Source organism: Etheostoma spectabile, unplaced genomic scaffold (genome assembly GCF_008692095.1).
Source record: "Etheostoma spectabile isolate EspeVRDwgs_2016 unplaced genomic scaffold, UIUC_Espe_1.0 scaffold00007303, whole genome shotgun sequence".
Taxonomy (NCBI): Eukaryota; Metazoa; Chordata; class Actinopteri; order Perciformes; family Percidae; genus Etheostoma; species Etheostoma spectabile.
Window position 1 is genome coordinate 1 of NW_022603475.1, and position 17,377 is coordinate 17,377.

Here is a 17,377-nt window from a genome sequence, read left to right on the forward strand (position 1 = left end):
GTTTGACTTTAAAATGTCTCATCTTACTTTCACTTCCACATGACTACAAATATTTCCTCTTCATGACTTCTTCCCTTACTCCACTCCTTTTATATTGTTCTGTTTTCTCCATTTTCTTTCCCTTTCACCACCTCTTCCCCTTTTATGTTTTATCCTCCAGACGACAGTAATAGAATATGTCAAGCCGTCTGATCTGAAGAAAGACATGAACGAGACGTTCAAGGAGAAGTATCCCCACATTAAACTCACCCTCAGCAAGATACGCAGGTAATCCTTTCACACACAGTAAGACTGGGTGCACTTTGCTTCAACTACTGTAAAGAATGGTCTCATATTCATCACTGAGGTTGTCTCTGTGTCTGTCTTTGTCTAACAGTCTGAAGAGAGAGATGAGAGTAGTCGGGGAGGATTGCGACATACAGCCCGTCACCATAGCGATGGCGTTTGTCTACTTTGAGAAGTTGGTGCTGCAGGGTCGACTGAATAAACAGAACAGGTACTCTGGAGTCTCTGACACCTGAAAGATACTACAGAAGTTCTTCAACACAATAGATACTGTACCTTCATCAGACACTCTAAACTGGACTTTTCTCAAGTTTTTCTTCCTTTTCAAGTTTTTTCTTTCAACGTTTTGTTGCTTTTTCCTGCGTTTTTGTTGCCTTTTTCAAGGTTTTTTGGGACAAGTTGTTGTCTCCGTTTTAGATTTTTTTTCGAAGTCTTTGTCGCTTTTCCTGACATTTGTCGCTTTTTGTTTTTTTTGTCACTTTTTTAAAATACACGCATATATCCCTAGATAGTTGGAGTTACTTAATTGACTGAGATATGATACATTTCCAGTTTGGTAGCTAGCTAGGATAATTTGTTTGGTCGACAAAACCAGAACCCAAAGCGTAACGATGAAAAACCCAAACATGAGTAAATATGGAGAGGTGAGAGCCGCGGGTCGGCGGTACATTGGCATTAAGATTATCCCAGAGCCCTACAGGATCTTTGACAACCTCTGGTCCGACTGCTTTTATTTTCTATAAAAGCTTGTAAAACATCAACCCTGTTGTCCATAGTCTATCTATCAACATCATTTCTTTTCAGGAAAAACTGGGCTATTAGAATATGTGTGCTGCACTGAGGTCACTTGAATGTTATAAAGGTCGTAGGACCATAAAGACAAATAAATTAATAAATACAATGGAGCATTAATCGCACAGATATATATAGATATTACAAAGAAAACCAAGACATCAGCAGAACAGGGGCAACTGCGACTTGTTTATATCTAGTTATATTATTAAGTTACATAGTTATGAATCAGAAGTGCCGTTTGGCGTCATATACGACGCACCTGACCTCAGAAGGGACAAAATGGCCCAAAATGGTCTATGTCGATTATAGCTCCAAACAACATGACAAACATTCATCACAGGTTTCATGTTTATAGCATTTATTTGTGCAGAGATATTGCAATTGCAAACTTCCCATTGAAATGCATTGAGTTTTTAGACAAAACCAATAAATAATAAATGATTATAGTGGCCAGTCAGAGCATTGGGGAGGCATGTTTTTCTTTGGAGGCCTCCCTGTCTGAAGACAAAACAGAGGGTCTGACCGGCTCTCCTCAGAGCTCCAGACCTACCAGGTCTGTGGGCAGGGATCAGGGACCAGGGTTAGTGGTTTAGAAAAGTAGGGGGGTTAAACCACCTGTCCCTTATATAGATTGTAGATGCTATCACTCAGCTGCACATACACAACTGGGTTATGCAATGCTAAACAAAAGGTGAAAGTTGTCAGAAGATGGACAGTATAATCAAAATGAGGTGTTTTTGTTCTGAACGTAGACTTGGAGATATACTTCATAATGTAACAGTATAGATTCTGAATAGTACAAACCCGTGAATCGGACCTGTTCCCCGTCCATCAGGATCATGATGTTGTGTGAGCTCCTTTCACTGTTGTTGTTGTTTTACAGGAAGTTGGTGTCAGCTGCTTGCATCCTACTGGCTGCTAAGATCAGCAGTGACCTGAAGAAACAGGAAGTCAAACACTTAATTGATGTAAGTCCTTCTAACACACACACACACCTGTTTCCACCTCCTCCAGGTCAAGCCGGCTGAACTGAGCTGTTTTTCACACCCCCACAGTTTTGTCTCCCACGCCTCACATCCACAGACTACCCAATTTTCCTTCATGTATGTAGTCTTGTGATATGTTATGTCTTGTATTATCCTGCTGTCTGCATAATCCTTTCAGAGTGCATGTGGCGGCGCTTCATAGCTAGGCTCGGAGGCTCTCTAACTCTCTAAACTGTGTTCATGTTTGATGACATAAAGTTGAATCTAATCTAATCTAAACACACACACACACACACAGTAGGATCCTGGTGTTGTGAGTTCCATTGGTGCTCGAAACTATTATTTTCCGAAGTTAAATTTGGAAACACACCATTTACTAGTTCAGAACTACGACAACCACGAGTACTCCAAGCTAAATATCCAACATGGCTGCTTGGTGCATCAACAGTTGTGAAAACTATAGTAACGTACTTAGTTACACATAGTTATAAGCATTTCCGTCTTATTTGTGTCTCACTAAATCAGTCGTACACACAGTCCTGTCCAACTTCTATCTGTGGACATGTTGCTACGCTGTTTGCGTTTAAAAAACCAACGTAAAGCGTTGTTATCAGCTGGTATTGTTAACCATGTCTAACTTGGCTAGAGCTAATGAAAACAATGAAAATCGGACTTGTAAATGGAACCCATTCAACCCGAGTGTGGTTCCATTCCCACCTTAGTGCTTCCGGGGTCCGAGGTAAATGACCTGGGTCTGTCAGTCAGCTCATGTTGCCCCTGCTCGGGTATTTGTGAGTGAAAGGAGCTGCAGCGTCTGCAGGACACTTCCTGTCCTCCTCAGATAACTCCCGACTCTCCTCACACACAGCCGACGACGTGGTGTTGTCATTAGATCCCAACTGGTAAAGTTTAGCTTTTCAGAGTGTTGTAGAAATTAAATTAATTTCTGAATCCAAACTCCTCTTATAAACCATTCAGTATCTTCAAGTAGGGCGGAGCAATATAGAATATAATATATAATATTCTATCGACATTGTGATATGAGACTGGATATCGTCTAAGATTTTGGATATTGTAATATGACACAAGTCTTGTCTTTCCTGGTTTTACAAGCTGCATTACAGTAAATTGTCATTCTTTTACCAGATTGCTCTAGCTATTCTATTATTTGCCTTTATTTAGTAGTCATTAAATCCACTTTTCCACACGTTACTGATGATTATTTAAAAAAAATCTTATTGGAAAAATATTTTTCAAAAGCAAAAAATGTCAACCCGACAATAGCACAGCAATATCGATATCTAGGTATTGGGTCAAACATTGTATTTATATTTTGTTTTCTAGTATCTTCAAACCATCCCAAGCATATTTACTGTCCTGAGGACAGGAGTTAGTTTAAGTCTCCATTTGTTGTAAATGACTCAAAGCAATTAATTGATTAATTGATCTGTGCTGTGTCTGTGTCTGTACTGTGTCTGTGTTGTGTTGTGTCTGTGTTGTGTTGTGTTGTGTCTGTGTCTGTACTGTTTCTGTGTCTGTGTCTGTGTTGTGTTGTGTCTGTGTTGTGTCTGTACTGTGTTGTTTCTGTGCTGTGTCTGTGTTGTGTTGTGTCTGTGTTGTGTCTGTACTGTGTCTGTACTGTGTCTGTGTTGTGTTGTGTCTGTGCTGTGTCTGTACTGTGTCTGTACTGTTTCTGTGTCTGTGTCTGTACTGTTTCTGTGCTGTGTCTGTGTTGTGTGTCTGTGCTGTGTCTGTACTGTGTTGTGTCTGTGCTGTGTCTGTACTGTGTTGTGTCTGTGTCTGTACTGTTTCTGTGCTGTGTCTGTGTTGTGTGTCTGTGTTGTGTGTCTGTGTTGTGTCTCTGTAGAAGCTGGAGGAGCGTTTCAGGATCAGCAGGAGGGAGCTGATATCGTTTGAGTTCACCATCCTGGTCGCCCTGGAGATGGCGCTCTACCTCCCGGAGAGCAAGGTCATGCCCCATTACAGGAAGCTGGTGCAGCAGCAGCAGTCCTAGCACCAACCCCCCCCCCCCCCATGAAGACTCTTAGCACCCTCCAGCTCCACAATGTGGCGGCTGGACAGGTCCGTGCCTGGCTCAGAGGCACTGAGGCACCGAGGAATCCTCCTCCTCTCAGTGAAGACACGGAGCCCATCCACACTGTGACAGTAGTGCGACAGCAGTGCCTGGCTCAACGGCACGGCAGCGCAGAGAGCACCATCGGCCTCTCTGCTCCCTCAAACACCAAAGTGACAACACACTGTGACGCACGGTGCCTGGCTCAGCGGCACCACGGGAGACACTGAAGGCCACTGTACCGCCACACTTCAAATCCTCTTTCTTACAGGATTGTAGTTTTTTTTTTTTTTTTTTTACCTCACTAGCTTGTTTGCTGAGATTTTAGAAACAGAGAATCTCTGAGGACAGCTGCTTGAATCTTGTGCGACAGATTTAGGTCATTTCAGTTCAATTTGAGTTTACGTTTTGCAAAGCTCTGTTTACCAGTCGTCCTTTCTAAAATCTCTGCAGTTAAGAATGTGAGGAACTATTGGCTAATAATACAGGTTTATCCTCTGCCCCGGTACTCTGCTCCACTTTGAATCCTCAGCTCATCAACATGCAGGAGTGTTGATTCCACAATGCCGTTAAGATTAGAGTCTACTTACAAATCAAAGACCGAACAGTAAGTCATGTTCTCAGAGTAGAGCAGAAGTTAAAACCCCTGCTTCTCATTTTTGGTTTTAAATCAGTGGAGAAATTTAAACTGAATCTAACTAAAAGCTTCAATGAACGTTTCAAACTCCCAATGGAATTGTTTCCAAAGGGTGTCCAAATATGACTTTAATCTGATGAGATTCTCTCTAGACCTCTGTGTGCTTTGGGTCTCCTTATTATCCGTGTATCAAGTTTGGGTACTGTCTGCGCTGTGGGCCACAGAGACTGTGACAGGGACGAAATTAGATGTAGAGGCTAAAAAAAAAACCTTTATTTTCATTTAAATGTACTGACAGTCCCTAAATACAAATCTTTGTGCATTTGACAATCGTTTTTGTGCGTTTAAAAGCATCTTAAATCGATAGTACTGAGGGTTTTTCAGCAACTGTAGCAAATACATTGTCAACATCTGCGTGTTTTTGTAAAACTTCGTTGTGAAATTACATTTAAATTGATACACCGAGGCTGTGGTGACCACAGTTTCCTGTTCTTCCTTCCATATGTCCCCTAGCTGGACTGGTTTCACAGTCCCAGGTCAGACTCTTGTTTGGAGTGTAACTCGCATTAATGACCTGGACACTTCCATCCCTCTGAATTATCAGTAGGACTTTGTTTTTTCAGGCTTCTGCTTGTTTTTTCTGAAGACGTTTACCCCGGTTCTCCACTGGACATGTCCGTGCTGTGTTCCAGCCGTGCTGCGGTTTTGTTCCGTCCTCAGCCACGCACCATACCACACCGGGAGTGTCTTGCTGCCTGAATCGCAGATTTTATTGTCCCTGGAAGGACTTTACAGAACAAATGATCTGTGACGTTATTATGTCTTTCCAGCATCAATCTCTTGTGGTCCGTGGTGTTGTAGAGGAGACACATACGATATTGGGGGTGTCTTTTGGTAAAATGACCAGTGAATAGTCTTGCTGTGTCACTTCCTGCCCCAGTCTTCTTCACTGAATACTTTCATTTATCACGTAAGCTCTACTTTACTGTGAAACCCGTTTAGATGTTAAAGTGCCTTCACTAAGGGCACCTTGAAAGTAGGAGTTCCTATTCTGCCTGTTCTGGATCCAGGGACTCAAACAGGCAACCTTATCTTCATCTGTCTTCTGTAGTTTGACCTCTGGCTCTCCTGTTTCCTCCCTCTTCCTGCTGGGCTGGTGTGCAGGATCAGCAGACTGCCGCCGCCCCCCCCCCCCCCCCTGGTGGCCACAGAGAACCAGTGCATCCCTTTAGAGGAAATGCTGAGCTGGAACCAAGTAGTGCAGATAAAACCGTCCCTGTTATCAGTGTCTACTGCAGTGATAGTTGCTTGGCTTGCGTCTTTAGTCCGTCCCACCGAGGAAGCATGGACAAATCCTGCAAGTAGAGAAGAAACGAGGAAGTGTGTTTTAGAGGAAAGAGACGTCCTTTTTTTATGTCCCAAGAGCCTAAAAGCGAGGAGATATCAAATCAGGAAAGTGAGATTCAGCCATTGTATTTACTGCAGCTCCTTCTCTCTTCATTTCACTGTGGCATCTTGGGAAATAAGTTTCCCCATCCTGTTTGCTTTGAAGTCACATAAACACTGTGTCCCATTTTGCCCAGGGTTAAAGGGACACAACCGGGGGCTTTTGCGGGTCTTTAATGTCCCAACGAGCTGGGAGTCATTTTGACGATGACTTGCTTCCCGTTCAGGGGGAACTCTAGGGAAGTTCCTTCTAGAAGAACTGAAACAGTCAGTTGATTAGTCGATTGATGGAAAATGAATCTACACGTATTTTGACAATTTGCTTAAATTCACTGATTCCAGCTGTCAGATGTCCACATTTGATGCTTTTCTCTGTACTCCTCATGCTGTAGACTATGCTAACTTGGGCTGTGAGAAATTGTGATTTCACTTTGTTTTACAGGCCAAAAAAAGCCGTTCATCGAGAAAAGAAATGACGGATTCATGATTAATTTAATTCAGGATTTAAAAACAAAAAGCCCTGACATGGTACAACAGGCCTGACCACGGAGATTATTCTGGGATGTCTGCACTGTGGAGCAACGTCAACTACCAATAAGACCTTTTCACTCAAATATTATTTATTCTGTTTTTAGTGCATCATAAAGGGACAAATATTTAACCAAACGGAGGCCTCGGCTGTCAGGACACCGTGGAACATTTCATCTCCTTTACCCAGAAAACTAAGGGGGTATTTTCTTTTAAAAGTGGTTACCGTTGGTTACAGGAGACGACCATGCCGGGCCTCGGTTGTTTTTGCACTTTGCCTTTTTGCTTCACAGTCTTTATTTTATCACCGAGTAGCTATGGTTAGAATATTTTTCTACGGTAAATGTGTGAAGTACGTTATTGTATATTAAAAAATGTCCGTGTCACTGAAATGTATTTATTGTTAATAATCCTCCAGATGAAGAATCCTGTTTTGAACTGTCAGATCTGGTGATGCATCTTCACACCACATCATTGGGTTCAAAACAATGATTTCAAATAGGATTCTTCATCTTGAGGTTTCACATCAACGTTCTTCCACTGATGTTATTTTAAAGGGACCCTGTTGTATTTTCTGAGTCTGTGTCCCTCTGGGCTGTAGTGTTGTAGCAGGACATCTGTGTTCTGTGGAGTATGGTTAATTCAAACTAAATGTATTCTGAGCCTCTGACTGGGCCAATCATCTGCATCCAAGTAGAGAGACCGTTAAGTTAGCCAACTGATCCGTTGATCATTAAAGAGCCCCTATCATTCTCCTTAGCAGCGTCATATTTGTACTCTCGGGTCTATAAGACTAGGTTTACATGATTTGATGTGTCATTCTGCCGCTGGCTGCAGCTCGTCTGTCTGAGACACTCTGAGCTCTTGGCCCCGCCTTCCTGAAAAGCCCAGTCTGCTCCAATTGGTTGGCTGGCCCACTCTGTTGTGATTGGTCAACCAAATTTAAACAAGCCACTGGGCGGGCTGTGCTTGCTCAGGCAGCACCAATGGGCAGCGTTCTCAATCTGTGACATCACTAACTGAGGGATTTCAACCAGGAATAAGGGCGAGGCGTCTCAGGCAGAGGAGAAGGGCTAACCCTAACCCTTTCTACATCTATTACATACATTAAAGTCACTAAAAGATGGACAAACCATAAAAGAAAGCATAACAGGGGCTCTTTAAAGGTATTGGCTTCTCACATGTGAGGATATGAATATCTAGACAGATGGTTAAATACAACAAGCAGTTTGAATATAGGGGAATGAAGACGGCATGTTTACCGTTAACTGTTCACCGGTAACATGATGAGTTGCGTGCAGATTGCCAGATGGTAGAAAATGCTACCCAGCTGCAGCCACATGTGACACTGGACCCTGATGTAATCCAGGTTTCAAAAGTCTGCTAGTTGGATTTTATGAATCTGAACCGGAGATGATGATGGGAACGCGTCAGAAATGTTCTTCTAACGACGGGTTTGGGTCTCAGTTTTCCCTCCTGCTCTAAATCATTCATTCCAGTAATATAGCGCTTTATCAGAGACACTCAAAGTGCATCGGGGGGGGGGGGGCTACTCTCTAACACCACCTATGTGCAGCACCCACCAGGGTGATGCACGGCAGCCTTATTAAGGTAGCGAAGAAGAAGCCAGCGCTGCAGTTTGCACTGAGACACTCCAGAGCAGAGGCATATATTTACATATTTATCTTTGTGGGAAAAGTACATTTTTGGCAAGAAAAAAAAACAGAAATTGATGAGATATGAAAGCTGGTTAAAGAAGCACTCTCACTAAATAACTATATCTTGCAATAAGACTCGATTGAGAGTAAAAACAGCACACAAAGTCCAAAGTTTTCTTCTCTACATTAGAGATCGGTTCTCTTTATTCTATGCAGCTGTTCTTCTGTCAGCCGACCTTCATCCTCCTCCTCCTCCTCCTCCCCCTCCTCTTCCTCGCTGTGTTTACCTGAAATGTGCCACCGCCCTTATTTAAAACTCCTGTTGTGTTTAGTTTGTTTTGTATAGCGTATTTATCATTTTATTCTTCTTTTAGCACTAAAAGGTTGTCAAAGGGAATTATTAACCAAGTGTTTGTCTTCCATTTGTAATATTTTTTTTTACATTTTAAGTTATAGTTCATTCTAAGTTATGTTCATTTGATTTGATGCCAGCCTGTGTGTAGATATGATTTCTATAGTTTTGGGTTCAGCTGCTGTGATAAAGATGAGAGCAGTATGTAGAGTTTTAATGTGAAATCTATCATCCTGTGTCAGGGACTAATACTGACTACACTGTACAGCTGGGTATTATGAAGGAAATCATATTTCAATATATTATTGATAAAATACATCGGGGGTGTCAAACACATGGCCCGTGGGCCAGAACCGGCCCGCCAAAGCCTCCAGTCAGGCCCACTGGATTCAATTCAATTCAATTTTATTTATAGTATCAAATCACAATACAATTTTTAGATAATTAATGTGGATACAATGACTTAAGTGTTAAAGGCAAATAATAGAACAGAAGTTCAGAAAAATACATCAGTGTACTGCAATACAGCCTTTAAAACCATGATAAGACAAAAAAATGTAAGAAGATATCTCATATATGGATGTGGATATAATAGATCAGATGTTGAGATATTGCCCCCCCCCCCCCCCCCCCCCCCCCCCCACTGCCAACAGCTGCTGTGGTGTCGCCGGTCACGCTGCACGACAGTTTGGGATCACACACATCTGGAGGAGATGAGAGCATTAAAATATTTATATTCTATATTTTGTAAAAGATAAAGACCATATACTGTTTGAACTGCCAATGTTCAATTCAAGTTTATTTTCAATAAAAGATTGAAATGACTTTACTGTGATGTTTACTGCAGCTGCTGCTAGGAAACGGTTGACTATTATACTCTATGACACTTTGTTATGACATTTGTGTACATTTTATGACATACTATATAATTTTATGACTTTTTAATGGCGTGCTACTCTGAATATTTCTAACGCTTATTAAATATTATACTATGACTTTTTGATCAGAAAGGTTTTTATTGCCAAGTAGGTTCGCACATACAAGACAAAGAATGTGGTGCATAACAATAAAAAGGTCCAGATACAGAGAAAATATAGAAATGTCCAATAGAACTTATCAAACAAAGACATCTGTAATAATGTACATAGTAAAACTTTGTTTAACAGCTGTATTATGAAGTGTTTTTAGTCATTATTTATGACATAATCAAAGGGTTTTCTTGTCTTCGGTGCATGACGATAAACACAATCCAAACATCATGAGACATAATAGAAAATATGAAAATACAAAAAGAATACTTCAAAACATGTTTTTCCCTCTTGTACTATGACATTTAATATGACACTATGTAAGGGATACTGTAGAGCGAGAGGGTAGTTAATATTGCAAATTGATTTTTTATTTAATTTCATAAAAAATGATGAAAACAAAATGACAACTATTATATTTAAAGACATATACATTTATAAGTTTTCATTTCAGTTAGATTCATTTGTTTTTTGACATGTTTTACCTCTTTTTTTCTTTCTATTTTTTGTAATTCAAGTATTTGAAAGATATGGATATACAGCAAGGAAAATATTTTAGAAAATCAAGCATTTATAAAATTCTACAGCTTTTTAGAACAGTCATGTTAGTTTAATGTCAGGCACAGTCCAAGACTGTATATTATTAATATATATATATATATATATATATATATATATATATATATATATATATATATATATATATATCATATAGTCTATGAAAATTCCTCCAGACTGACTGAGACCAGCACCAAAAGACAGCTCAGCCTAGAGGTGAACAGTGGTAGAAGAAGTATTCAGATCCTTTACTTAAAGGTCCCATTGCATAAAAATGTCACTTTATGAGGTTTTGTAACATTAATATGAGTTCCCCCAGCCTGCCTATGGCCCCCCAGTGGCTAGAAATGATGATAGGTGTAAACCGAGACCTGGGTATCCTGCTCTGCCTTTGAGAAAATGAAAGCTCAGATGGGCCAATCTGGAATCTTCCCCTTATGAGGTCAATAGATACAGTATTAGGGACCACTAAGGTCTATATAAAGAGACTTCAGATACAGTATTAGGGACCACTAAGGTCTAGATAAAGAGACTTCAGATACAGTATTAGGGACCACTAAGGTCATATAAAGAGACTTCAGATACAGTATTAGGACCACTAAGTCTATATAAAGAGACTTCAGATACCAGTATTAGGGACCACTAAGTCTATATAAAAGAGACTTCAGATACAGTATTAGGGGACCACTAAGGTCTATATAAAAGAGACTTCAGATACAGTATTAGGGACCACTAAGGTCTATATAAAAGAGACTTCAGATACAGTATGAGGGGACCACTAAGGTCTATATAAAGAGACTTCAGATACAGTATTAGGGACCACTAAGGTCTATATAAAGAGACTTCAGATACTTCAGATTTTTCCTTTTTGTTATGTTCATGCTATTATAACTTTGTTATACTGCCCATAAGACATGCCGAGCTCTTCCTGCTTCTGGCCATGGCTGCGCTAGACCTGCAGATGAGTGAGTAATAATGTGACAGGAGCAAAAAGCTGTCAAAACTGGTTTGGGTTTCAGAGGGTTGAACTCCGGATATGAGGACTCTGGTTAAGGTCTGGCAATATGGTAATGTGACGTCTATCAGTCTATTAACAGCGAATTGTACTGTGGTTGAACCTTAATCCATTTCTGATCTGGATCCGAGCTGCTTGGAGATGAGTGGATGAAAATTTGAATAAGAAGTAATTTGTAAAAGATTAAGACCCTATGGTGTTAAAACTGCCAATTCATTTTCTTTAAAAAAAAAATCGATAACTGGTTCTGTTCGGATCTGAGTCATTTTTGTTCCCTTTAAACCCAGTGGGGCAAAGAAACTCCACCTGACAGCAGTTAGTTTCCTCGAGGCCTCTTCGGTCTGCAGGGACACAAAGAAAAGGTCAGCACGTTAACTCGCCGGTTTCTTCACATCAGTTCGGTGCTGCTTCATGTAAACCTCCAAATATATCTTTTTATATCGAACTATATGTATTTGTCTCTGTTCACACATTCAGTGTGAAGACGCCCTCTCAAAAACAACCCAAGTGTAAGGCGTTATCTCAAACTGAGCTGGTTCCTGTTTCTCAAGAAGACAGCACGCTACTCAGAAAGTTAGTTAGTTCAAAAACCCATTTACAGATCAGGACCACCATCTTCTACAATGAAGTTGTTACCCAGTCAAGTTAAAGTCTGAAGACAGGGTTTTATGTCTAATATTGATCAGAACATCTGTAATTATATCACTTTTAGCCTGAGGACGTCCTCCTAAAAACAACAGACGCTCATGGCTCTAGATACAGTGGATACTGGTTCCTGTTTCTTCAGGCTACTCAGACATAAAGTGTAAAACCACATCTTTGTTGTCATGACTACAGTCTTCTCTTTATTCTGCCACTGCAAACATGTTTCCTCTGCTCTACAATGAAGTTGTTACCCAGTCAAATTAAAGTTTTAAGACCCTGTTTCCTGAACCCAAAGCCAGAATCCCACCACAGTTCTGACTTACTTTCTTCTGAGATCTGACTTGGGTGGAGAGAGTAAACTGTCGACACTTCTACAGGAGGAGATGTCCTCTGTCTGGCCTCTCTGGTCTCCTGCAGGACGAGATCAGGACGTTGTGTTACTCTCAGCTGGTTTCTCAAACCCTTTTTCTTTCTGTGATTACAGATGTCACTGTTTTGCTAAATTTATAATGTTTATGTTTAATTTGCGTTGGTGCCAATCCATGAAGTTGAAGCATATTTTTTTCAAAATTTCATGGTCTACATTCACACTTGAGTATATAACGCACCAAAACCTGTCTAAAACGATTAGGTACATGTATAAATGTCAGTTTTAGAGATATAAAAGAATATAAAGAAAGTTACAAACAAAACCAGCAGCATATTTGTTTTCAAATTCACAATTAAATACTGTACATTTTATGGATTGGGACAAAACACCGCAGGGTATTTGGCAGAGAACTTTTAACATAAAGTCGATAATGGTTTTGTCTATGCAGTAATTCATTTAAAAAGCAGGGCCCAGGTTTGGGAACGAAAACCATTTTCTAGCCACTTTTTCCTGGTTCACCTCATGGCCTACAATGATGCTGAGATGTCCAGATGAACGCAAACTCACCACTGTAGCATTGGAGTACTCAGTTTCTACAGGAGGGTCTGAAAAACATGCAGTTCAGAGGATTAGTCACAGGAAAGTGTGTTGTTTTGGGATTTCTGTGAGTTTTGGATGTCCAGTTGCTTCTGTGTGTGTGTGTGTGTGTGTGTGTGTGTGTGTGTGTTTCCTGTGGTCTCACCTTTGCGTTTCCTGGCTCGCTTTCTGCAGATGATCAGAGCAGTTGCTGATACTACGATGACCAGGAGGACCAGAGGGAGACGCACGTACAGCATGTTGTGGAAGTTTCTGTTCAGCGAGGGAGGAATTTGTGAATGAAGAAGAGACCTTGTTGAAACAAAAATAAAACACAGGCTGGAGACTGGATTAAAAGTTTAGATATTCGGTGAAAGAGTTTAATTATTTTCTCGAGAGAACATCAACAAATGACGAGAATGGCAGTTCACAATGAAACAGAGTAACAAGTGACACCACACATTCTGGTAATACAATCAGTAATCCACTTTTTTATATGCAGTGCCCCCGAGGAAAACCAACCCTTGTTTGGAACCAGTTTAATCTCAAACATAACAATCAGTGGACCTCAGGCAGACAGTTGGAGCTCTTACGTATTTCTGAATCTGTCCCTCGTGTGTCCAAGTGTCTTGACCAGTCATTCTATCTTAGCTAAAAAAGGACATCTTGTCTCTTGGATAGGCTCTGGTCTCGACCTGGGACCTGCTATGATAAACACCGTTCTAGGCAACTGTTTCTGTCAGGCTCCACGTCATCTATCCTTGGTGGGAAAATGCAAAGTCATAACATATCCAGTTGTCTCCTACAAAGAGATCCCACTGAGGACAGATACAGGAACCAAATACTCTGAGAGGCATTGAAGATATTATTATGAATAATTAATATGAAAATCATTGGTTAAATGTAATTTTCCCATTACAAGCACCAGCCCTGTGGGTGTTTCAGCAGGAGAACACGTTGGTTTTACACTCTGGAATATGATGGTATACGTTACGATTGTTAATTAAAGAACATCTTCTGGCTCCGACGCACACACTCGCAGAACAACATCAGCAACAGGAGCCCCTGATGTTCAAACCGACAATACATTCTGTTTTTATAGATGCACTTTGCAGCCTTCACATAGGACTGATTATCAACTCTAAATATACAACCATCCTCAGGGGAGCTTTATTAGAATTAAGAAATAACTAAAATAACTGTACCTGCAGCTGGTGTTGTGTGTTTCTGTTGAGGCTCGCTGGCATCAGGGGAGGATGATGAAGGTGTGGAGGATGATGAAGGTGTGGAGCTGAAACTCTGTGATGTCATCAGTGTGGAGGCTGATGGGACTGATGGTGGAGAAGGTCTGGGAGGAGAGGTTGGAGCTGTGAACATTAAAAAACCCAATCAACCATCAGAGAGGGATTGTAGAGATCCAAAGAAGTGGTGCTGACCAGATGCTCCCTGCAGAGAACTCGGTGCTAACATCCATGTGTTTTAATCCCACAGCTAAATGCACAAGGTCATCAATGGGTTTGTGCTACAACCTCCAATCAGCTGCAGGGGGGGGCCGTCTGACTTCATCACATATTTTACACATCAGCTGTTAAAGGAGCATTCATCAGAGTTCACCATGATGGAAATATGCAGCTCTAAATACAACTGTTAGACTAAACATGTTGAGTTATTGGAAACATCAGCAGCTGTCAGTTAACAGTTAATAACATGACTCTCAGGAGAAACTCACCCTCTGGAACTCGGAGCTCAATCTCCTGGTATGATGGTGAGAATAATCTGACCAAACCACATCTGTACCGTCCTGAGTCAGACTGAGTCAGGTTTCTGATGCTCACATACAGAACTGTCTTAGAAAATATAAAATGTTCATATCTGATGCTGTATCTGCCTCTCTGAGCTGTGTCCTCTTCTGTCTCAATGAGAATGTCTCCTTCTATATTTCTCTTCTTTCCACCCAAATTAAAGGAGCATCCAACTGTGATGTTTCCTCCTTCAGTTCCTGTTCTCTGGATGATTTCTGCATTGATGAGACCGATTTTTCCATCCTGCAGTGCTGTTAAAAAGATGACCAATCAATAGTTACTATGTGTACTTCCTGTAAGATGTTGCAGTCTGATTTGTTTCACATTTCCATAAATCAAACCTAGATCCCCACAGTCCTACTGGGAGCGTCCCAGTTCAACCAGTCTGGGACTGAGGGGTAACACTTTAAACAACAGAGATCTGGATTCTTTCAGATTTCAAGCATTAAAATAATCTCCCAGTCTGACTCAGATTTAATGTTCCTCAGAGAATAAAAACAACTAAAAAAGCAAAGAAGTGACTGAGTCAACAATAATGAACCACATGTGAACATCACTGTGTTCAGACTGAATGGGGGGGGCAGTTTTAGAGGCAGCACGGCTACATACAACGTCAAAGTTTGACTTCATCCTGGGTTTTATGAATCTGCCTCCAAACACACCCAGACAGCCAGAAGGACAGAACCTTTGTTTGGAGCAATGTATGAATGATACGATGATAACACCTATGCACCTTTTTGTTTTATCTTCTATAATTAGATTTTCCTGTGTGAAACACTGAAACTTAACTTCTCTCCTCCCCTCCCACTGACCCACCACTGGTCAGTTATTCCAGACTCAGCTGATCCTCCAGACCTGGTTCCCACAGAGCTTTAGTTTGGCCCCTGAAGGAAGAGGACGTTTTAATTGGTTATCCCACTTCCAAAGCTCTGATTGGTTGTTTCTCAAACCGTCAATGTTCACATCACCACCACAAATATTAGAATTACTGAACCAACTGGAGTTTAAATATGTCTCCCTCTTTTTTAATGTTTGCCTTAATTGTTTTGTTTTCATAAAATGTTGAGAGGGTGATGAACTTTTTTTGGAGGGACCAAAGACAAAACTGAAGAGACTGCAAAGGGCTTTTTAGGAATAGAAGATTCAGCCTCCCTCCCCCCAAAATGATAGGTTTACAGTTCCTAAAAGAGCAGAACAAAACCTATAAGATATCGTACTGTCCTATGAGATATGAAAAAGAACCGCAGGAGGAGGTAAGGGTCCAGTTTTTATTGATTCCAAAGAGTTCAACAAACAACAAATCCAAAAGGCAAAAACAAACTTAAAAAATACAAAATGCAAAAAGGTCCTGGGAAATAAGGCGAGAAGACAACAGGGAGCAAAGACAGGGGAAAAACCCTCGGGGAAACACAGGAACAGACAGGGATCACTAACGGGAACACACAGCAGTACACAGAATGAGGAACAAAGTACAACACAAGCCGACAGAGGGTTAATACAAGAGGTAACGAGGTAACAAGGAACAGGTGAGACATCAGGTGGATCACATCAGGCCGGGCAGGACAATCAGACAGACAGGAAGTAAAACTAGAAACAAGAGGAGACAGAGACCAGACTTCAAAATAAAACAGGAAACAGAACATAGACACTCAGAGGGGAACACAAGACAGAGACTACCACACAAGACCGAGACTACCACACAAGACAGAGACTACCACACAGGACAGAGACTACCACACAAGACAGAGACTACCACACAGGACAGAGACTACCACACAAGACAGAGACTACCACACAAGACAGAGACTACCACACAGGACAGAGACTACCACACCAGACAGAGACTACCACACAAGACAGAGACTACCACACAAGACAGAGACTACCACACAGGACCAGGGAGGAAACTAAGACACAAACACAAGGAGACAAGACAGAACAAAAAACAAAGCAAACACCCACACCATAATAAAAATGTTATGTAGACTATTTAAAAAACAATGAAACATTTCATTTTATACATATTTCAGTGCATGTTAGTTTTTCCTTCCCCTTCACCACTTCTCATATGAAAATGACGCTGCTGATTTTCTGTGTTCTGTTTATGTTGTGTGTGTGTGTGTGTGTGTTTGTGTGTGTGTGTGCGTGTGTGTGTGTGTGGGTGTGTGTGTGTGTGTGTGTGGTGTGTGTGTGTGTGTGTGTGAGTTGTGCGTGCGTGCGTGTGTGGGTGCGTGCGAACATTGGTGGTTCACTTGCATAAGTGGCAACATGACAAAATTAACTCTATGGGTGTGTGTCTGTATGTGTGTCTGTTTGTGTGTGTGTGTTTCTGTGTGTGCGTGCCTGCATGTGTGTGTGTGTGTGTGTGTGTGTGTGTGTGTGTGTGTGTGTGTGTGTGTGTGTGTGTGTTAGGTTTTGTTGTGCATCGTTACTGCTGCACTTCTACTTCTGGAGTTGGTTTAATTAAAATCATTTAAAATCATTATTTTCTCTCTTCCACTCTAAAAGATGAACTCTATTATATAACTACTAAACAGGGTAAACAATAGAAATGTAGAGTGGAACTCCGAGGACAGGAGATCAAGAGCTGACTGCAGATCATCAGGTTAATCTGAGTAGATC

The 17,377-nt window shown here is 41.1% G+C and overlaps 1 protein-coding gene across 1 annotated transcript; it reads left to right on the forward strand.

The window, feature by feature from the left end:
* Positions 1-21: 21 nt before the first annotated feature.
* On the forward strand, positions 22-4,620 carry LOC116678411 (CDK5 and ABL1 enzyme substrate 2). Its single transcript, XM_032508333.1, has 4 exons — positions 22-267; positions 377-496; positions 1,964-2,048; positions 3,934-4,620. The coding sequence occupies exons 1-4, from the start codon at positions 206-208 to the stop codon at positions 4,078-4,080; spliced, it is 414 nt and encodes a 137-aa protein (XP_032364224.1). The 5' UTR covers positions 22-205; the 3' UTR covers positions 4,081-4,620.
* The last annotated feature ends 12,757 nt before the right edge of the window (positions 4,621-17,377 follow it).